Genomic DNA, 22,866 nt, shown 5'->3' with positions numbered 1-22,866 from the left:
AGGCATGAATTAATGAAAGTGAGGTTTCTGCACTGGTAAATGTCTTAAGATCTGTCGCTATAACCTTAGGGTTCTGCTCCACTTATGTGAAGGACCTTCAAAGGCAGGGAATGGATTTCTTCAGAGCAGTATTTGTGCTTGGGAATTATTTGCTCTGGGTTCCAAACTGAGCTATTTGTATGGGGTTTGTTGGGTTCTGACATTAAGAAAATAAGTGGTCAGATGAAGTATCACTTTGGGAGGGTACATGATGACCCAAGCTTTTATTTTCCTCCTGCTGCCCTTGCTTTCCCCATCAGCAGAAGGATGGGGCAAGCCAGGACATGTTTTAGGCCTATTAGCCTTCCACCACATAAGGTTATTCTCCATGTAACACAGGTATGTGATAGAGAGTGGCAGGATTGCTCTGTAGTGAAGCAAGAAAGAAGAAATTTCACCTGCCCTTTTTGATAGCTTTTCATATTGCATAAAAAGAAGGAAAAAAAGGAAGCTTTTAGAAGCTGAAGAACACCGTAACTCATCATTAATGTCTGCCTGTAACAGCCCACCATGTGGGTCTCCTGGTAAAAAGTGCTTTGCCCCACCAGCTGTTGATGTGCACATTGCTCACAACTGAGAAGATACTTTCCTCCCCACCCAAGAAATTATGTGTGTTTGGGAGGGTTTCCTCCATCATTTCACTAAGGAAAGCTTTTCCCCCTTTTTTTTCAAACCATGTTTTAACTGGTCCCAGATTCTTCTGCAGTTCTCTGCACCTAATGTGGCACCTTAAAAGCACTAAATAAAGTAGATGGAATCACAGAATTGTTTTGGTTGCAAAAGGCCTCTAAGATTATCAAGTCCAACCATCAGCCTGACACCACCATAGCCATTAAGCTGTGTCTTGATGTGCCATGCCTACATGTTTATTGAACACCTTCAAGGACAGTGACTCCTCCACCTCCCTGGGCAGCCTATGCCAGATGTCAGACTCCCCTCTCTTGTTAACAGTGATAAGGTACCACACTTGTAATGAACTTGCTGGCATTTTGTGAGGAAAGCCCAGCTGCCCTGGCTCACATTGACTTTCTCTTATTCTGCATTTCCACAACTTAAACAAGCACAAGGATCAGCAGCTGTGTCCTGCCTCATCTATTCCTGTTCTGCAAGGTATGCCCTGCATGAAGCCAGTCCAGTGCACTAAGCTGGCAGAAAAATTATCCATACTGTTTTGTTGCTGGTTATCATCAGATTTAGTGCTTCAGTAATTCAGGACAGCTTCAGCAGAGAGCAGGTGTACAGGAGAGAGTGTGACAGTGACTATCTGAAGTTGGCTTGGGCTGATCTGCCCTTTGGAGTGGTGGTGGCTCCTGCTGCAGGTAGAACACAGGCTTCTCTGGGTAACTGAGATGCCAAATTTGGCTCAGGCCCCTAGGCCACTGATGTTTGATTTTTTTAAAGTAGGACACTGTAAGGACACTCCACATGCTCTGCAGTAGGGACTCCTCAGAAGGGATTCAGGCCAGGCTTTGTCAGGTGACGCTTGCTGTGATGTGCTACCCTAACTCTACTGATCTCTAACTGCTTTGTGAGCATCAGTGAATCAAACCCTGCAGCATCTTTCTGAGGGAACCTTTCCAGCTGACAGACAGGGAAACTGTTATTACCCTACAGAGGAGGTGAGCAATTTGCTTAATGATATGTGGCAGATTTGTCTCTGGACAGAAGAGCAAAGGTCTTTCCACCTGCCAGTTCTGCGATGTCTCTGGTAAGTCAGTCCCTGTGACTTAAAGAGCTGGAAGCAATCTGCTGTATATTGCTCAGAAGCTATTTGCTTTTTAATAGTAGTAGAAAGTAGTTTTGTTCTTTTATCTCTTTAATTAGCTCAAAAAAATTGGTTCCTTCCTAGATTGCTTCAGTTTTTGCTCTCCAGAGTTCAAAGGTTAATGAAATCCACAGTAGCCATGTGACTTGGGTGAACCCAAGAGAATATTCAAGTAATTCCTGAATAAGAAAACTAACTTGCTGCCAACTTGCAGAGTAGAAAATAGAGATTTCTCTTCTAGCACCGGGATGGCTGTTATCCCATGGATTGAAGTGCCAGAGAGTTTACACAGTCCCATTTTCCTTGCCTATAGTATAGGTCTTGGAGCTGCTCATTGCCTGATTAATCACGACTGCACGTTAAATTGTCATATTTTATTCTTTCTTACTTAAAAATGCTGTTGCTATTTCTCTCCAAATCGCAGCTGCAAATAAAAAGATCAGAACCAACACACTTATGCCCTTGTGTCCTCATCGTTTACTTTTGAAACCGTAAGGTGGAAAAACGTCTCCAGCCCTTTCCTGTTCTGTCTAGACCTCGAGGGAGCTGCAGGCAGTGAGTGTCAGTCAGCAGCGCTGCTAGACACAGGGTGCTAGGAGGGCAGCAGCGTTGCTCGCCGCGGCGTTAGGTGCGGTGACAAGCCGCGCAAGCTGCGCCCTATCTGACACACGCCCGCTGCGCCTGTGTGGGCGTAGCCGCCTCAGTGGCACCACAAACAACATCTGGACTCGCTCTGCACGATGAGCTGCTCGGCCGGGCCTGTCTTCCCACTTACGCTCCCAGTGTCAGCGGGAGGCGGCCGGGCCCCTCGACCCGCGCTGCTCGACCCGGCAGCGGGCAGCCCGCGGCCCCGGGAGGCGACGCAGGTCTCCCCCCCGAACCCGCCGCCACCGCCACTGGCTGCCGGGCGCCGTGGTGACGTCAGGGGCAGCGGGCGGGCCCCGTGACCGGAGGTTGTCGGGGGGGAGGCGGAAGTGAAAGCGGGGAGGCGGCTGGGCCCATTAAAGCCGACCGAGGCGAGCGGGGGGGTGGCAGTGAGTCTCGGGCGGGCGCCGCGGCACACGCACCAGGTAAGCTCTTGTGGGGCCCTGGGCACCTCTTACTGCGGGCGGATCCTTCATGCCAGAGCCTGGGGTTGAGGGGTGCCAGTTCCGCCCTGGCTGCAGGATCCGCCGAGTGAGGGGCGCCAGTCGGGGCCACTCCCCGCGGCCTGGGTGAGGGGGGAGCGCCGGGGACAGCTCGGCGGAGGGGGGGACGGGGAGGCGCTGCATTTTTGCTTCCCAGGCGGGCTCACCCCTGGGGCCTAGTCTGCCGGAGACAGGCAGTGGTTGTCCGCCCCCGTGCCGGGGTCCGGCTGCCGGGTGCTGAGCTTCCTCGGGCCGCGGTGGGCCCAGCCCGTGGCCTCCCACGAAACAATAGAGCTGGGCCGCGAGGGTTTCCCCGGGAAAGGGCTTCTCCGCGCAGCACTGCAGGGAGGGGGACGCGCAGGCCTTCCCCGCGGTGCGCGTTTCTCGAGGCCTTTATTGGAGCCTCCTCGTCTGAGAGGCTTAAAGAGGCCCGAAGCGGTACCTCGCCGAGAGGAGAGCGTATTGTCTGTGACATGTGCTGCTGTAGCTGCTTCTCAAAGCGTGAAGGAGCTGTGGGGTACGTGGTGGTCTGTGTGCTGGCTTTTGGGAGACGCTGCACTGAGGTGGTGTAATGCTGCCCTGGGTGGTCGGTGCATATCGCTTTTAAGATGAGCAGGCTGCTGCGGGAACAATTAACGTGACAAAACAGGCAGCTGAAGAGACTGGCAGTTATTGCGAAAGTGGCTCTCGGCATGTGTAAAGCCTGAGTCAGTTCGGAGAAGTATTAGAGTGGATGCTGGAAGTGCGTTTGGCTGTGAGTGTATAATAAGGTAAATTGAACGATAAATGTTATTAGTCTTTGGGTGTATATATAGACTAATAAATATGGAAATACCTAATTGTTGTACTGAAGACAGCTACGCTATCTTCCCGGTAAATAGAGGGACCATTTTAGCAGTAAAAGCACTGTAAAAAGACTTATTTAGAAGTAAGATAGGGAACCTTAGCATGAAAATAAGTATATCTTACCCAGTTACCTTTCAAGGCAAAGCTCAGTTTTATCTCTGAAAATACTTGCTGATAGGCAGGTGTGTTGTTATATATATGTATGGGTTTTTTACACGTGAACATGACAAAACGAAGTCCTCTTGGCTGTAAGCAAGCAGTTCTTTTACAATTGCCAACATGGCAACTTCAAAACTTACGGCACTTGCCACTGGCAAGCCAGCTCTGACTTATGCTCTAGCACTCTGTGTGACAACTAGGGCTGGAGTAAGTGGAGAGTTCTCTTTTTAAGGGGAACGGTACACAAACAGTTATGCCATGGTGTTTGGCTGGCTGTGACTTGAAGGTTTATCATAGGCCATACTAGAAGTGTGGTAAAAGCTGCAGCTTTGCAGTGCATCCAGTGGAGTCAGGCTGTTGGAGTCAGTGTACCTTGTTCTCAGTAGCTGTATTTGAGGTTAAAGTGGGTGGAGTCATTTGAATATTCCTTGTTAAATAATCAGGACATCATTGCTGTACTTATTCAGGAAGAACAAGTATACTTGTCTCTTTTTTTCCCCCTCCCCCTTGTGACTTTGAACAGCTGACTGAACACATGACTTGTCTTCCATGAACTAATGAGTAGATCTGCCATGCCTGGCCTTAGCCCTCAGAATCCAAAGCAGCTCTAATAACTGTTACTCTCAAGTGCTGCACTCCCTTTTTTTTGTGTGCTATTATGTTAATGCTCTACTTCTCATGTAGAAAAGCTGTAAGATGGGGTTAATCTCACTCCTCAGTAAGGAAAGCTTTTAAAATCCAACAGCAGCTTCTTGCTCTCCTAACCTGCAATGTGAAGTGTAACTGTTAAGATGCAAGTCAGTAGCTACATGAAACTGTCTTGTTTCTTATGGTGTCATGCAGTGGTCTGTGTCCTCAAATGCCCTACTCATAGTTCAACATGGCACATTAAGTGTTGTACCTTAAAAGGCGAGGGTGGCATGTTAAGAATTAAACTGCAGTAGCTGCACTACAGGTATCTTTGCCCTCCTACCAAAGCCAGTCAACCTCTATGCAAAGTAGCAGCAGACAAGTTACAATATTGAGCTCTTAACTGAAAGTGGAAAGTGTACGAGCTTTGTAGACGCTCCTCTGAAATCACCTAAGGAAGATACCACTTGGTTTTGTTTACTACCCAAAATCAATGCCTGTAGGCAAGAGGGCTACCAGATTCAGTTTCTGCAGCACCTTTTTAAAGCTCCTGTTGTAAGACTTGTGTTGAAAGGTCATGTGAATTACCTGTTGGAGCAATCTCTAGCAATGCTTGTCCTTGAGGAAACATGACAGTTGCGATCAGACCATCTGTGCAAAACTATAAATAGCTTTGCCTCTAACATGTATGGGATTTTGGTCTGACTTTTCTGTGAAAATGAGACTGGTTTATGCAGAACTTAACACTTGACTGTAAACAAACATTCTTGTGTTTGATTAGGGTGCATTTTTAGATGCTGCATTGTGAGATGGGTGTCTGGCAGGTCCTGGTTTGGGAATAAGAGCTGTGGATTAGGGGAGTTGGGTATTTGCAGTCTCTGAAGCTCCTGATTTTGAGGCGAGTTCACAGATACTTAATAGTAGCTGTCCATAATTTTATATCTATTTCTTCAGGAGCTGAAGTAAACTGAGTATTTGATAAACAAATACACCACTCTCACCTTGTATGCTGCCAGTGTTCCCTAATGTCTTCTGGGCTTCTCTTTGACTGTGATCTGAACTGCTCTTAAGACTTTATCACTAGGGTCTGATGGACTCACGATCACCTCGCAGACCTGTAGGGCAGCTTAGAGCCTGCTGTCTTCATGGGAGGTAACTGGACTTGACTGGTCACTAGCATGCTTGCCTTGTGCTTGTGGGACAGCAGTCTACATCCTTCAGGTGCTGGAGTGCTTCATCTTTTCTTAGCATTGTTTTGGTAATTGCAGTTTAATTGCCTGATGAGTTGGACTTCAGTTGGCTTCCCCCTGCAGCTTCCTAAAATGTTCTCTTGTAATTGCTTTATAACACTGCCTTCAGACAGTTAAGTTGTGACAGTGGCTTGTGGAAGAGTCACTTTCTGCAGTGAGAATCCAAACGTGAGCTATGCATCTCAAAACTCAATTAGGTACAGGTAATTAATTGACAATATACCACTTTCAATTCTACAGTTAGCTGCTCTATTGAAGGTCATATTCCTCTTTAAATGCACCTTGAATAAAACTTCCAAATGAGTGCCCAAGGTCAGTGACTCCACATGTGTTCTTCAGAAATAGCAGGCAGTGAAGGGATACCCCTCTATCACATGGCTGCTCTCTAGCTTCCAGCGTGCTTGTTGCTTTTGTGCTCGGTCTGCAGGGATGCAGCGCTCAAACGCGGTGTGCTGCTGCATTTTCTGCTCGATGGAGATCTGCCGTGGTGATGTCATTGCTGCTGTTATCGCTGTTCCTGCGAGACTGCTTCTCCTTGATGCCGGCAACCAGCGCTCCGTCCGTGGGGGAAGCTGTGTTTAATACTGCTGTTGCTAGCTCATGGGCAGTGATAGGGAGTGAAGCAAGCTTCTCAAGGCCACTGGAGTGTGTTGATTTATAGCTGACCTCAAATAGCCTTGACTTCTCTTGCTAAGGATCCTGTTCTTGAGGCCATGGCTGTTTTCACAGGGCAGTGAAATCTCAGGAGGGGTGCACTGCCTTTGAGGTGGGATTGAAATGTAAACTTTTGGCACAGACTCCTCTTTGTTTAGCTTAAGGATACTTGATTTGGTGAGTGGTGTCTCTGCATGAGTACTTAATGTCATCTTAAGGTGTCTAACTGTATCTAACTGTGCTTTCATGTTTTCAAGCAGAAATTCCTAAATGAAACTGAATAGATCTTTATACTGTCAAAAAAGCCCCACACAAAAGGCCATCAGTATTTTCCTGTAGTCTGTCCTGTGTTGCTGCATGCTTTTAACTTTGGCCACTTTGAAGACGAGCCGGACTTGTGAAGCTGGGCAGCTGGAACTGCCTTCAGGGCTTGTGTGGCTGTAGTACTTTGACCTTGTTTGGTGGGGCTACCAGTTTATGTAATGGATCTGTGCAGAACCCTTGATCTCTCCAGCTGGGAAGTAGCATCCTCTTGAAAGTAAGCTGCTTGGTACCTGTCTCCAAGTAGACTGAGTCACTTGGTTATGCAGCAATCTCTTCTCTTCAGCTCCCAGATAGGGATAATGATATCTGAAGTCCAAACTGCCATTGTGATAAGCATCTCAAACATGAACAGTGAGATGATGACAATTGAGGTGTATCTAGACCTGATCTTCACTCCTCTGCCCCCAACCAGAAGATGCAGTTTACCAGTGCTGCTTGCATCACACCATGCAAGTGGCTTTAATGAGGTTTTTGGTCCCTTGTGGATCTTCACTGGGATAATGGCTGAGCTGATAAAGCTTTGATTCAGGGTCTGTGCAAGAGGTAATAGGGTATGAAGTATCATTCTGGAGCCAGGTCTCCACAGCAGAAATTCCCTGTTAGTGCCCTGTTAGGCACTGACTCAGCTGTCATGGCAAGTTATCTGTTGCACTCCTATCCTGGGACAGGTACTGAAATACTTGTCCTTCCTGCTCTGCACACTGCATTAGCATAGTAATATGTATTGAGTGTGTGTGGGATCAGAAGTTCTGCTTCACAGATCAAGGTTCTTAGATTGCAGCCTGACCCTAGAGGAAGCCTTCTCTGTAGAAGACTTGTTACTGAGAACAGGAGGACCTCCTGGAACATATGTAAGGTTTTACCATCACTGTTGGTATTGTACTTCTCCTTGTCTGGCAGTAGGATTTCCCATTAGTATTTGCCCTATCTCGTATCAAGCTTTTGGTGCTCAGAGACACAATGTTAATTTTCAAAGCAAAATCTCAGGTGTAAGCTCCGGGGTCCAGCAAGCATCTCAAGGGCCATTGTTTTTCACTTGAAGGTCTCGGCCTTGGTCAGTCTCATTGCAGTCTCTTGTTTCCTGCCCAGCCTCCAGGAACTGGTGGAAGCTAGCAGCCAGGAGCAGATAAACAAGGTTTGTTTGCCACCAACAAGGTCTAAAATCTGTGCTTTGCCTACCACTGCAAAGGTTATCTAACAGTACCTCTTTGTGTTTCTGAAACTGAAAGCATGAAAGGAGTGTGTGAAACCTTAAGAAGCTGTAGACAAAACTAGAAATTTATCTGACTACTTGAAAAATATTGTCAGATACAGTAAAGATCTAACAACTTGGCAAGTTAGCCACACCACTAAAGTCAGTAGTGTTTTGGATTGGTCAGCCTTATCTTCTGGACACAAAGATTAAAACCCAGCTGCCTGTAGCACAGCTTGATTTACTGGGGGAACTGTGTTCAGTGGGAGGGACTGGCATGAGATTTGGGCTGGGCTGTTGGTATTAATACAGGGGCTACTGAAACTGTTATTTGGCTCTACTCACTGGGTGACCGTGTGCCAAAAGGCAGGCAGACATGACTGTATAATTCAGGCTGTATGGGTACTGTAGCTATGTTCCAGTCAGTGGTTTCAGATTTGTCTTGCTTGATTTGAAAGGTCTCCACCAAGGAGACTGCTCTGGTTAGAGGCCTGGCAACATGGAAGCTATACTGGTATAGCTGAAATGCTTTGCGTAGGCAAGGCCCTTAGTCAAGACACATGGCTTGTTGCCTAGTGTCTCCCAGCAGCCAGCAATGTGCTCAACTCTCCTCCCACATCCTGAGATTGTCTCCCCCAGGGCAGAATAGGGGAAGTTCAGCTTGCTCTGATACAGGGGGAGGGGTGTTAAAGCAAGCGTGCCTGTTGTTGTAACAGCTTGATCCATGGGGAAAACCTGCTGGGAACACCCTGAAATCCCGTGAGATTTGCTAGGGAATTGATTCCTCTTGGGAGGTAGTGACGTGCCAGTACCGATCTTTGAATGACAATGTAACTTGAGCCTCCAAAAGAGCAGATGAAGATCTGTTGGTGACCTGTATATGTCTGTCTGTTCCTGGGAGAAAAGATATCCTGTGGTGTAAGGGCCCTTCAGCTGCTGGAGGAACTGGTGGACTGAAACTTCATGACTAGAAATGTCAGCTTCCAGTGAAGCTTCTGGGGTATGGCTTTCTGAAAGAACTGTCTTCCTATAACCTCAAGACTACCACTTGAGCAGCCCTGGCTTTCTGTCTAGGAATCCTGGTGATGTTACTATGTGGCATTAGCTCTAAAGGGGCCTTTCTACACACCTGTGTGGTGCACAGCTGCAGTCTCCAAATGCCTGCTGTGAAGATGATGATCATCATCCTGAGCTGGCTGATGAGCAAAGTGATCTTGTAGAGCATGACTGTCCAGCATTGCTGGTGGCACTCTCTGAACTCGCTTCATTTCCTCTGTCTCAGGGCAGTTGTCACCTGGAAGAGCTTATATGTTCTATTGTAATTTTAGGCTAAGCAGCAGTCTGAACAAAGTAATATTCCTGTAGACATGGTGAAATGACCTCCAGACTTTTCCCACTGCTCCTAAGCAAACTAGTGGTTTGACTAAGCATTCAGAGACACATCTGCCTTAGTACTGTAAGCAGATGCATTTCTGTGCTTGTTTTGTTCCTGCTTTCAAACTATTGTCAGATCAGCATGATTGCTCCTCAAGAGAAGGTGTCTGCTGTGATAGCTAAACTGGTAGAGATCAGATTCTAAGCTTTATACCTCTCTGGGGGTGGAGGATAGTCTTATGTAGTTTGGACTTTTCAAGGGTAGAGTCACAATTCATAGTGGCAACTTTAGAGCAAGGAACTTGTTCAGTTCCACATCTAGTACTTAAGCATTGTGCAGGCATATACCAGTTCTGATCTGGAGAAATGCTGAGAGGTGTAACAGGGTTGTGAATAAGTGAGGCTTGGACTGGAGAACTTGGCTTCAAGAATTCAGGCTTTGAGCCTGACTGATAATATGCATCAGTGCCTCTCAGGAATTCAGTGCTCTCCAGATCTCAGCGCTCACAGCCCAAACTGAGCTGCAGCTGAGCTGAGGCCTAACACAGGACAGACTTCTCATGTGCAAGTCCTGTGATGCTACTTCAGACATGGCTCCTACCACTGGGACTGCTTTTGCCTTCTTTGTGCCATCCAGACTCTCTGGCAAAGTGGCCATTGGCATATCTTCTCCCAAAGAGTTCTTTGAGCCCTTACCCACAGCATGTATGCTTCTTAGAACTTCTGATTAGGGATTCAGTGTCTAACTGAGGAAAACTAAATGTGACTGAAAGGAGCATCTTCCACAATGCCAACTCTGGAGCTTCCTCATTCACACAAAGAGCCTCTTCTACTCACAACTATTCCAAAGTTTTTGCTTTCTGCTTGGGTTTCCTACATGTTTTCCCAAGCTGCATCATTCTCTTACTTGAGTCTGAGCTGTTTTCAGAGCATGATCAGCAACAGGGTACAGCAGGTTGGTCTGGTGTCGTACCCATCTGGTGGCTAGCTCAGACCAGGTCACTTGGCTGTTAGCCCCATGTTTCATCAGTTTAGTAATCACACTACTGGCCAGTGGACCAAACCTGGAGCCACATGGCTGGGCTTCATCTGGCTAGTTCCTGAGCTTCACTTGATCCTAAAGCAGTTCTGCCAGTGTTGGGAGGCTACCAGTCCACCCTTGAAATGAGGTGGAAACTTACTGTAGACAGCTGTAGTCTGAGAAGTCTATTTCTATGTTATATGTGTACTAGCAAGCATCTAAAGCTCTAGACTGTTCTTCTAGAAGGTAAAGCTTTTGGCTTACCCTTCTCAGGTGGGGGCTGAAGATACTGAACAGCATTACCTACACCTGATAAACTGCAATATAATGCTTTGCACAAGGTATCAGAAATTAATTTATAGCTGAGGCTCCTAGCTCTCTGGAGGTAATGCCTGCCTTATAGGGCTGTCTGGGAAGAGCACCAACTGGATGGAAGCCTGCTCTTGGTGAAACTGCAGTAAGTAGCAGGCAGCCTGTCTGCTCCTCCTAGGAAGGGAACTGAGCTCTGCTTGAGCTCTTGGCTGACTGCCAGCAGGAGGGAATATGTTGGTTAGAACAGCAACATAAATGTGTGAGGAGGAAGGAGGTGGAAAGCAGTTTTGAGATGCTGCTGATATAGCAGTAGCTAGAGTGTAGCCTTCTGTAAGGCTGTTGGAGGAATGTCTTTCTACCTGCTTTTGGTATGGGCTTCACTTTGCTGCTCTGTAGTGCATCAATGAAGGCTGAAAACACCTCTAAACCATGTATGACTGTATGGATTGTAGGAGCCTGATGCCCTGAAAAGCCACCCATTTACAGAGTGCAGTTTCTGCAAGTTGTCAATCCCAGTGCCAAGATGCTTCTAATTTGCCTTTTTTAGGCACAATCTGTATTGCTCCCCCCAAACCCAAATGAGAGGTTTTTCTAAATGGGATCATTGAACCAGTTGGGAAAGCTGAGCTACTAGTAGAGCTGTCAAAAAGATTGAAGAGGGTTCTGTACTGCTTGTGCACTCCTTGTCAATGCAAGGCTCAACTTGCTGTTGAAACTTTATGTTCGTCTGTGGCAGTCCTCAGTGCAAGGATGCCAGGTGCTTGCTCTACTTGTAAAGCACTCAAGTGGTATAAGGAAAGGCTTTGTAGCAGTCAAAAAAAATCATAGGCTGGCTTATCTCTAGTTTCTTCATGAAAGGCAGCTTGACAACTCTTAAGCCATGTTCATATAATGGCAACAGCCTCTGCTGATTGTCTTCTGGTTAACTTTTTCCCAGCGGAAAGGACAGGGCTTCTGCTGTGCCTGTGGACTGTTGTCATCCTCGGGAGAATGCAGGTAAGAGCTCCTCAAGGTTAGTATTTTTTAGTGCCAGGTAGAGATTCATTTTGACTTGTCCAGGCTGTCAGTCTAGTCCTTAGCAGGACCTTCTTAGCAATGTCTGCATGACCAGGTAGTTGGAACCAGGGTGGTGGTGTTATGGTATCAGTAAGACTTGTTTGGCTTCACCTTGAGCTCCTACTGCAGTTAGAGATTGAGGCCTCCATATAGAGGTTGTCTGGACCACCTGGGTGCTCTGGAAGTGGGAACTGTGATTCTGGGCAACTAATAGCAATTGCAGACTGGCTACACTCTCTCAGGGTGAGGCCTTGGATTTTCAGAGTAATTGAATTGGAAGAAATTTGTCTGCTTAAAGCCTCACCTAAACTTGGCTTGATAATCATGGCAAGATACAGTGTGACCATGGGGCAAGTGACATATGCCAGTGTGACATGCTTGATCCTGTTAAAATGGGATAATCGTTCAGTGAGCACTGTACTTTGGTGGCTGAAGGTCTAAGCAGGCTGAACATGGTAGGGAACTTGCAGCTTCAGTTAAGGAACTAGTTCAGTCTGACTGAGCTGGTCCTGAATTGTTCTTCCAGCTTCATTTTCCTTGAAATGCAGAACCTTGGAAGGGGAGAATAAGAATAGCTCTTTGTAGTACAGAGATTTAATGCTTTGCAGCCTCCCCCATGTGAGAGAACAGCGAGCAGAGATGGTGTTTCTGTGTCAGAAATTTACTTAGCTGCATTTTGGGACACTTCTTGAATTTCAGGAGCAAAAGTTCTTCAAACGTTTGTGTGGATGTCTTCTGATGAGTATTGTCATTGTGGTGAGCCCACTGCAATGTGTGCTATCTCCTAATGCAGTTCTACGCTTTTGGTTGGGTGTGTTTGCTAAAGGTGGTATGACATAGTGGAGAAATGAATGCTTTGCTTACTAGCCACAGCACCTGGCACAGATCTGCAGTGCTTCACGTTTATCCCTTTCTGTGGAAAACCTACTTGTGTTGCCTCCTGGGACAGGAGAGAACTCAATGTTCATAAGTGCTGCAGCAAGTTGAGCTCTTCTGAGTGCACACTCGCCTACCACTTTGCGCCTTGTCGGCCTAGTGTTCAATATCCCTGGCAGAAGACAAGGCTGGAGATGCAGACCAACAGTCTTGCTTCAGCATTCAGCTGATTTCTGGCAGAAGCTGCAGATGGCAAGCTGGTAGATACAGGAGCAGATAACTCCAGCTCTAATATCCCAGTTCTAGCTTCTGCATAAACATACTTTGGTTATTGTTGAGGATTGCAATTTCAACTGTGGAACAGCAAAGTCAGAACAGTAATGACTGTTGCAGCAGCTTGTCAGCATGTTGAGAACTGGAGCAGATAGAGAGCTGTTGTCTTCTGTGGAGGTGAGTTTTCTGCCCCCCAAGGCTAAGTACCTTCATACCAAAATTGTCCCTGAGCAGCTTAACAGGGTGTTCTTACTGCAAGGCTTACATCTGTTAAAGGATAGGTGATCTAAGACATCTGGTGGGCTATCAACACAAGCTCCTACTGTTCTTTGCTTCTATGAACCTAATTAATATGAAAATGCCCACGTTGTGCCTTGACACACAAACATCTCTAAGGAATCCATAACCATCCATTTCTGCTTTGAGTTAAAGCAGCTGTCTTAATATAGCAGGAGGACAGTTGTAATGTACTCTGAAGCAACAACAGAAGCCTAATTAGATTTGGCATAGGCTTTATTTGTTCTTGCATCTGAGGAGCTGTAGTGCTATGGAGCTTAGGACACGTTTTGACTCTTCCTTTCTGATCAGCTAAGCCAGTCAGATGTTAGGGGTTCTCCCATGCTGCTCCAGCAGGCCAGCCTTACAGAGGCCATAAGTTCTGGGAGAGAGTGCTATACCAGGCTTAATCTCAACGTTGTTAATGGCTTGCTTAGAAATAGGCATTAAAAATTGAAGAGGAAGACTCCTCTCCTGCATCAGTGTAGTGGTTGCCATTCTTCTGGCACCAGTTAAGCCAAGAGGAATGATGCTGACTGATACTCTGATGGCTCCTAAGCAGGGCTGGCTTGCTGTGTTGGTAGACTGCGTTCTGAGCAATCATGCAGGTGACCTTGCTTCAAGACACTTCACACAGTGTAAAGCAGAACTGATGTCTTGGATCAAATCTTAACAGACAGGTTTTTCTTCATGGTATCTTTGAAAAAGGAAGTGTTTGTTCAGAAATGCTCCTGGGACTGGATATGAGCCCTATGAGCTTGAACACTGCCATCTTAAGGGCCAACCTGACTCTTACAGGATGCTGCTCTGGAGTAATTACACCAAGTGTCATAAAATGAGACAGGCTGCATCTATAGTGCATAACAGCCTTAGACCTGCATATCACTGACTCAGCACTATCACAGTTTTGGTCTCAGCTCAAGCAGAGCTTCCTCTTTGTCAGAGCATAGGGAAGCCCTGCACAGCCTGCATGTCAGCTCAGTCATTTAATGTTTCTTGCAGGTGTGACTGGAGAAATAATGTGAACAAACTGCTCCTTTTGTTATTCCAACCTCATTTCTCTCCACTCGAAGTATGTTCTTGGTCTCCTTTAGTTGACTCTGTACTAACAACATTCACTGGAAATAAGATCTACGTAGCATATATGTAGGCACTATTAGGCAGTAGTAAACCTCCTCAGTGCTGTGTAATGTGAGAAACAGCCTGTGACCTCATGCAGGTAAATCCTTGGGCACTCAATCTGGCCCAGGTTGGTTGGTTGCACCTCGTTCTCCTGACACAGCAAATGGCGTGCCATAATCGGGGTCAACTGAGCTATTTGGGTTTACTTGAGCTGCAATGTGGGGAAGCATGCTTTACTGTGAAAATCTTATGTTCTGTTTGCTTTTGGCTTAGTTTGAATGGAATCACCAAAATGCTTTGCATGGTGTTTAGGAGACTGTAGTAAGGCTAATTCCATGGGCTCTTCATGGAGCACTAGTGTGTGGCACTTGTTCTAACTCAGCTTGTGAAAAAACATTGTGGCTGGAAGCAAACATTGGAGGAGACGTCGTATCCTGTCCTGGGAGTGGTTTGATCCTTTGGGTCAATCTGTTGAGACTAAGGTTTCACTAGGACCAGTCAGACCTCTGCTTGGCAGAAATAGCTGCTTTAAAACTGGAGCTACCTTGGAGACCTGCTCAGCTACACAGAACGTGGTGAGAAAAGCAGGCAAAGGTGATGCTCTAGAGAGCAACTTGATGCTACGTAGAGGAGTTTCCTTATATGGGAATGCTTCAGGAAATCAAACACTTCTGTTTCCTTCAAGACGTGGAGATGTGGTCTCTTCTCCAAAGGCAGCATCTCTTCTTGTACTGAGCAAGGAATATTGGTCTGGTTATAGCTGTAATGGGAAGGTTAGGAGGACTCTACTCATCAACTGTCTGAGCTTCCAAATAGCATTGATCAAGCCTGGTGGAAGAGAGTGTGAAACTCTGGGCAGTGTCCACTGCTGACCCCTGCCAGGACTGGAGTTCCTTGTGGCGTCATAACCCAAACCAAATACCAAGCTGAGGCAGCTCCTTCAGTGCTATGGCTCATATCCGTTGCATCACCTGGACTGGCAGCTGAGTGTCTCACCTGACTGGTGTTCATGAATCAGTAATAGCCCTTCATGCTGATGGGGTAGCCTGTCAGCTATGACAAGAAGGCATTGTCAGCCCTTCACATGTCTGCAGGTGGCTGCTCAGCTGAGCTTCCAAGATAATGAGACTTGACAGAGCAGTTCCCCTCTCATCCTAGTGGGACTTGGGACTGTGTTGAATTTGGGTGGTAAACGTCCAGAGAGATTTAGTGTTGTAATTAAGGACTGCAAATCCTTCCTTGAACATGAGAATGCCAGCTTGTCCAAAGCTGCTTCAGGCAGTGGCAAGTGATACTGAAAACACAGAGGAAAATAGAAGCAGTATGTGCTGGGTTCTGGCAGTCACTTCAGGATGAGCTGTTTTCCTCTGTCTTGAGGAAAACAGGTGACTCACACTGGACCTGAACCTATGCAGATGTTTTCCATGACAGTTCAGTATACACAGCTGCCAAAGCTGCTTCAAAGCTCTGATTGCTTCTTGCTTCATCTGGGCTGATTGTGCTGCAGAAGTCTGGCTTGTAGCACATGCTTTGAAAACACAGGGTGTGCAGTTGTTCTGAGGGAACTTATGTGGTCTGTTGTCCTCGTGGCTACAGAGGAGACAAACTGTAGAATACAGAGCTGAGCAGGAGCAGAACTGAATGCTGGCATTGTTAACAATTTTTATCTGTCTGTATCTTGGCTAGTAAAGCTGGGCTGCCAGTTGGACAATTGAGCAATGCAGTCCAGCATAGACAGCTTTGGAAAGGAGAGGTGTTTACACTTGGAGAAAGTGGCCTGTGCAGGCTCACTGGCATCTGTTGACACCCATCTAAGGCAGGCATCAATGCTTTGGGTGGCCTGATACTGCTGTTCACTCAGCAGCCTTGAGTTGTTATCCTCTTAACTGTTTCCCCTCTGGATATATCACTAGATATGAGGTGGAGGAATTCCAGCAAGGGGTAGCAGTGAGTGCACCACCGCACTATGGTGGCTGTAGTAGTGGAATGAGACAGGTTGCAATTGTCTAGCAGCTTAGGTTGTTGCATATCCTAAGAAACAGGACTAAGCTACTTGGGAGACACATCCATGAGGTAGAATTGAAGGCCTCCCTTAGCTGTGAAGTTCATGAATTGCCCCTGAAGAGTAGGAGTTGTGTGTTCAGTGAGATGTAGCAAGATGGGAAGCACATCCCCATAATACATGAAACCTGTTGTCAAGGGTCTCTGAATGCAAGAAGCACATCTGTAACTATATTCTGGCTTCTTGCCATACGGAACCTGTGGAGCTCCTCAGGGAAAGCCAAGGCATCCTTGTGTTGTAGATTAAGTCAGTACTAAATCAGAACCTGATATGGTCGACCCTGAGCACCCAAGAATGCTTCCCTAGGGTGGGGAGAAGGGCCTCGCAGTAAGGGCATGCTCAACTGCTAACAGCAAGACTTGGTACTTGCCCTCACTGTGCTAAAGCACACCCAGAAGTGTTCTCAGGCCTGCTGCATCTGACCGCCTAGCCTCCTCACTAATTGGAGAGAGACCTGAGAGCAGGCAAGACTATATGGATCTCTGGAGCTCAGCTCTCACACTTGCTAATTGGGTGGATCATTAGTGGCCCATTTAGAGATACCTGCCTGCAAGGTGGACTAGTGTCATGGCAGGATGCAAGAGAACAAACAACTCATCTAACAGAGCAATAAGCTGAGTGTTCTGAAGTTCGTCACAGCCTTACTTGTCCCTCTACTGAAGATGAAGTGGCAGCACTTAGCTTCATATGCTCTCAGCAAAGCCAGAGTCTGTTTGCTGTGTAACAGCTGTTCAGCTGGCCTGTGTGGCTATGTTGTGACCACTTCAACTGCAGCATATCCTTGAGACTCAACATTTTCACTAGGGAAAGCTGTCACTTTCCAAGCTGAACTTGAGTGAGGAAGCCCTGTTTTGTTTTTTTTTCTCTTTAATACTTGAAGATACTGAACAACATAAAAATGCTTTCGTGGTGTTAGACACATCTCTGCTTACATCTCACTTAGTGCCACGTGTAAGAACTCACCTGTGTCAGGAGCTGATCTGCTGCACTGCATCTGGTAAAGCTGACAGAGATGGCTCAGGCTGGTGTACCCACACTGAAACAGGGTCCATAATGGACTTGGTGCTGTAAAGGACAAATGCCTGCCTCATCTACATGTTGATATCAAGTTGCTGAGTGGTATGACGTTGCCTTGCCTGTGAACTGGGCAAACACCTGGTTAGTGCTCAAGCGTAGCTTTGAACTGAAGGAATCTGGTTTCAGGAGGGCTGGGCCCTGCCCCTCGCTGGTTCCTTCCTGGGAGTCAGGTTTCTCAGACTCCACACTTGCCGCTTTCTGCGGGAGGAATGACATGCTAATAGTGTCTGATGGGATTGCTTTTCCTTTCTAGTGTAAAAGATGACTTCTAGGAAGAAAGTGTTGCTGAAAGTCATCATCCTTGGAGACTCTGGGTAAGTGGAGAAGTCTTTAAGCTGCCCATCTGCATCTGCCTGGAGCAGTACTCTTGACTAGTGGGAGCCTGGATATACTTTAAGAAACCATCAGTGCCTGGAAGAGAGATTTTTACAGTCCCAGGTAGCTGTGCTGCCTCACAGCTTTAAGAATTCTTCACCACCCTTTGCCCTGAATGTGTTCTCTCAGTTTAATGCAGCCCTGTCACACTAGTAAGCGGGGGGATATGCTGGGCAGACCACTCCAGGAGCAAACTGGATAGCCTTTCTGCAAGCAGGATGTGTGGTGATGAAATAAGCATTAGAATAATTAAAAAACAATATTTTGCAGTCTTAGGTGACTTCTTAACACTCTGCCTCTGACAGAGACATGGTTTGTACTGAGCCATCTGCTTAGCTTCTGACTCTCTGGCTGGAGCCTGTCCCTTGCAGTGAAAAGCTTTGCTCTGTGCTGTTGAAGTAGTTTGCTGGCTGTTACAGGTTCCTTGCTATGCAGGCTGTAACCTGACTCCCATGACACAAGCCTTATTTATACCTCAAGTGCCCAGTAAGCCGTTCATCAAGGAGTGCTTTTCAGCCATGGAACACATGTGAGCCTCTAAGCTGGTGCTTTGGGGAGCATCTCAATCTCTGGGTGCCTAGCAGAGTGTATGTAGCTGTTGCAAGCTGGGATTACCTCTTCTTCCACCACCACCTCCTGCAGAGGTTGGTTTCTGGTGGGCTTCTCTGGGGTGCTTCCTCTCTTACCACAATTGCCCTCATGATCATGATGTGATACCTGCTCGTTACCAGGAAGCAGATTACTCATGGGGAAATGGTTTCTCAAGACTTTAATCCTCCATATGCTTTGGTAGCTGATGCTCTTACTCAGCATGTTGCTTCAGCATCTACTGCTGTGAAAGCCCCTTCTTGCAGAGGTGGATATGTTCTCTGGTTGAACAGCCAGGAGGCTGTGGAGAAAGAGGACTCCATAGTGTTCGGTTCAGGGTGGTCAACACAAGCACTGTTGTAGAAACAGCCTACCTGGTCTTTTCCTGTCTCTCTGTACAGGGTAGGAAAGACATCGCTCATGAACCAGTATGTGAACAAGAAATTCAGTAACCAGTACAAGGCTACGATAGGCGCAGACTTCCTGACAAAAGAGGTTATGGTGGATGACAGGCTAGTGACAATGCAGGTAAGGAGTGACTCTGCTCCCTGCTGTGAGGGCTGCTTGCCTGCCAAGACCATGCTCCTGTGGCCATAGCTGCTGCAGTGTAGTCCAGAGCAGCACAGGAATCAGTGCACTGTGTGCAAATCTTGTTTGCACTGAACTGCTCTTGCCCATAAGTGCTGCTGGGTTTCTCTACAAACTTGAGTGGGCCAAACAAGTGAGGGCAGAGATCAGCTTGGGCTTAGTTGACTGCAGCTTTGACAGGCCCAGTTTCAAGAAAGAAAAAAAAGAAACTCACAGATAACACCAGAAAAAAAATATCTTAAAAATGCATTTCCCTACTGTGCAGGAACTGGAAAACGCTGTGAAGGGACTCCTTGGTCAGCTCAGCTACTTGTGCTGCCCTGAGTCCTGCACGGTGTTCCCTTGCCAGTCTGCTTAGGTCTCTGGTATCTGGAGCTTTCATCTCTTCATGGCTGGACTGACTGCAAGGCAGCAAAAGCCTTGCTGTAGCCATCAGAGGAGTGGTGGAAAGGTGCTGGTGCCCAAGTGTAGCCAAGCACTGCAGGCAGGTCACCTGCTGACCCTAATATTTAAATCCTGATTGCTCAGAACAAGGATATGTCCCTTGCTTATGCTGGACACCAAGGGTCAACTCTTTAGAGTGTCTGGCTCTAGTGACTACAGACATTCCCAAGCCTCAGGTGCTTCTCTCTGGGTGGCTGAGGGTTACAGGTGCCTAGTGGGGAGTATTGAAATGGATGCCCTACTTGTGGACTATTGGAGTAGAGCTGACTTACCTGCCCTGTCTTTTGCTCCAGATATGGGATACAGCAGGACAAGAACGATTTCAGTCTCTGGGAGTTGCCTTCTACAGGGGAGCAGACTGCTGTGTGCTGGTGTTTGATGTCACGGCCCCCAACACATTCAAAACCCTAGACAGCTGGAGGGACGAATTCCTCATTCAGGCCAGTCCAAGGGATCCTGAGAACTTTCCTTTTGTTGTGCTGGGAAACAAGATTGACCTAGAAAACAGACAAGTGAGTACTGGGACTTGACTACACTTAAGAAATCGTTGGAGTGGGAAACCTTGTAAGAACAGGGGAGGGTTATCTGAGAAACAGGAGTGGGAGGTGCCTGAATGTGGCTCAGCTGTTCTGTGCCACTGGGGAAGAGTTTCTCCTGCCCCTGTTCACAGCGTGCTCCTGCCCACTGGTGGAAGGATTGCAGCAGCTTCCCAAGTTAGATGCAAGAAGAGAAGCTGATTCTCCTCCCTCAGAGTTGCTGAAGAACACCTGTGGGACCAAGTCCTTGCTCTGTAGTGCCTGAGCAGTCTGTGTCCTGTGGTTTCATATTCCTTAGATATGGTCTTCCTTGCTCTGGGGCTGAGTGTATCCAGTGGTGGTGAGCAGTTTCCTGTGCTATGTAGTAAGGCTGTAGGTTTCAGGTCAGAACTGTCTTGACTCAGGTTGGATATGAGGGGTCTCTGGTCTTGTCCTCAGAATAAAGTCATCTTTCTGCATAGCTGAGGGTGGTGCTTTCTGTCTACCCAGGTCACCACAAAACGAGCACAAGCCTGGTGCTACAGTAAAAACAACATCCCCTACTTTGAAACCAGTGCCAAGGAGGCCATTAATGTGGAACAAGCTTTCCAGACGATTGCACGAAATGCACTTAAACAGGTAGGGCTTGGGCCAGTGCCTGACTGCTGCTTGGCCTCCTGTGGGCAGCTTTGGGCTCTCCAACAGCCTTCACCAGCTGAGAATGGCTCCGTGCATGCTGGGAGCTGTCTGTAAAGCCATGACACTAACTCATCCCTTCTCTCCCACCAGGAAACCGAAGTGGAGCTTTACAACGAATTCCCTGAACCCATCAAACTAGACAAGAACGACCGAGTGAAGGCTTCTGCAGAGAGCTGCAGCTGCTGAGGGGAGAGGGAGGGGTTGAGCACAGTCCTTCACAAATGAATATCACACTTAGGCCTTCAAACACACAGCCCCTCTTCTGTGTTTAAAACGAAATTTAAAAGAAACTTCCATCTCCAGCTGCCAAAACCCACCCATCTCTCATGAGCAACTGAGAGTCCTGCACCTCAGAGCTCACATCCCTGCACCATCCACATCACACTTTTCATGGTAACAGACCTTTCTCTTAGCTTAAAATGGAAAGTCTTATGTATGTTTGGAACTGAATCTAATTCTGGGTGTCCAATGGAGAGAAACTGTTTACAGGTAATCTGTGTAACAAGTGACATACATTTTTAACTGTCTGGTGTTTTTTTCCCCTGTGAAGGCTGCAACTGGAAAGGCTGATTACCCATAGTTCATTGCAAGCTCAGCACTCAGTCCAACTAGGTTGAGTTTTGTATGTATCTCTGTTAATGCTTGTTACTTTTAACTAATCAGATCTTTTTACAGTATCCATGTATTACGTAATGCTTCTTTAGGAAAAATCTTATAGTACATGTTAATATATGCAACCAATTAAAAATGTATAAATTAGTGTAAAGTTCCTGAATTACATGTTCGAGTACTGAAACACAGATTGTGTAGAAAGTGAGGAGGACACTTGTGAACTGCAGCCTGCTAGCAGCACAGAGTCCAGAGAGAGGCAGTGTTCTGTACAGTAGAGATGAACTATGTAAGCCTTCTTGTTTTGAAGCCAGAAAAGAGGCTTCATCTTCTGGAAAATCTGTCTGGCTTCCTTGTATCTAAATTCTCAGATTTGCGTAACAGCATTGATATGCACACTGGATTATGGGATTTAAAATTAAACACAGCTATGAAAAGACCTCGTTTGTTCACCTCCCCTACTGCTTAACTCCTAACATCCTGGAGCGAGTGTGAGAAGGAGTCAGAGCTGAGGTGTCCTGGTGGCGTTTTTGTACTGTGGAAGGAGCTTCTCTCCTACCTGGGTTTGTGGTAGCTGTTTCTCATTGAATGACCTGGACTATGAATCTTCCCTTTCTCCCTACTGACTGCTAATCTGGATTTTTGGTATGGAAAAACCTGGCAATCTAGTCCCTTTCCTCTCTTTCTTCCTGGTATTTGTTCTTGCGTTTGTAGCTTGCTTAAATGGAGCCCTTCTACCTGTTTTTCCAGAGGTCTACATTCTAGTACGTAGGCTGAGCTCTTATGTAAAGAGACAAACATGATGCCAATAAACTTAACAAGAACAAACCTTGTTTACTCCTGTTTCTGACTCTCTTTTTTTTCCTTCACTAACATGCTTTCTTTCCTCTGCATATTCACCACTTTGGCAAGCCAGTAACTGCTAACTGAAGGATGCTTGTGCTTTCTCCTTACTATAAAGTTTATGCCTTCCGGACTGGTTTTCAAGGGTGGATTGAGCAGGCTCACCTGAAACTGCACTACCCCTCTGCTTCTCTTGAAGCTGTCTGCCAGGGCAGGAATGGTGCTGGATCTGAGTGTCTATGAGCATAGTCCTTCAGCCTGATCCTAGACACATGAAAGTCTTTCTGGAAGGGTGGAGAGGATGGCAGTGCTGTTAAAGCTCTTACTCCCCTCCTCTAGGAAGGGTTGGGGGAAAGAGCAGGCTTGGCCCTCTCCAGCTCACTAGTTAAATGCTTCAGTTGAAGGAGAATCAAGACTGGCCTTCAAGGTAAAGCCTTTAATTTCTAGATGCACTTGACAAGACTGAGCTCACTACTGTCTGCAGGAAGTTGGAAAATAAAGTCTGGAGAAATCAGCACAGTTATTTCAAGAGCCTTCTAAGAGTCTTTGTGCTCTCTATCCTATGTTATGGCTTTGTCTTACCATGCTGTTCTCTCACTTGACTGGGCTTTTGCTGTCCACATCAATTTCAAATAACTACTCTGCCTGCATCTTCTTGAAAGACTCAGACCTGTTCATCTCCATTTAAAGCACCTCTCTGCCCTTGTTCTAGTGCAATAGACCAATAACTAACATGTGATGTTTGAGGGGGAAAAGGGATGGTCTTAACT

General features: G+C 46.8%; 1 protein-coding gene across 1 annotated transcript; it reads left to right on the top strand.

Annotated features, from left to right (window-relative positions):
• The first annotated feature begins 2,778 nt into the window (after positions 1-2,778).
• On the top strand, positions 2,779-22,090 carry RAB7A (RAB7A, member RAS oncogene family). Its single transcript, XM_064156786.1, has 6 exons — positions 2,779-2,874; positions 17,689-17,749; positions 18,800-18,926; positions 19,724-19,942; positions 20,456-20,584; positions 20,735-22,090. The coding sequence occupies exons 2-6, from the start codon at positions 17,697-17,699 to the stop codon at positions 20,828-20,830; spliced, it is 624 nt and encodes a 207-aa protein (XP_064012856.1). The 5' UTR covers positions 2,779-2,874; positions 17,689-17,696; the 3' UTR covers positions 20,831-22,090.
• The last annotated feature ends 776 nt before the right edge of the window (positions 22,091-22,866 follow it).

The sequence above is a fragment of the Pogoniulus pusillus genome, chromosome 16, assembly GCF_015220805.1.
Source record: "Pogoniulus pusillus isolate bPogPus1 chromosome 16, bPogPus1.pri, whole genome shotgun sequence".
In the NCBI taxonomy this organism is placed as follows: Eukaryota; Metazoa; Chordata; class Aves; order Piciformes; family Lybiidae; genus Pogoniulus; species Pogoniulus pusillus.
Note: the sequence above shows the minus strand (reverse complement) of the source record. Positions and strands in the feature narration are given on the sequence as shown.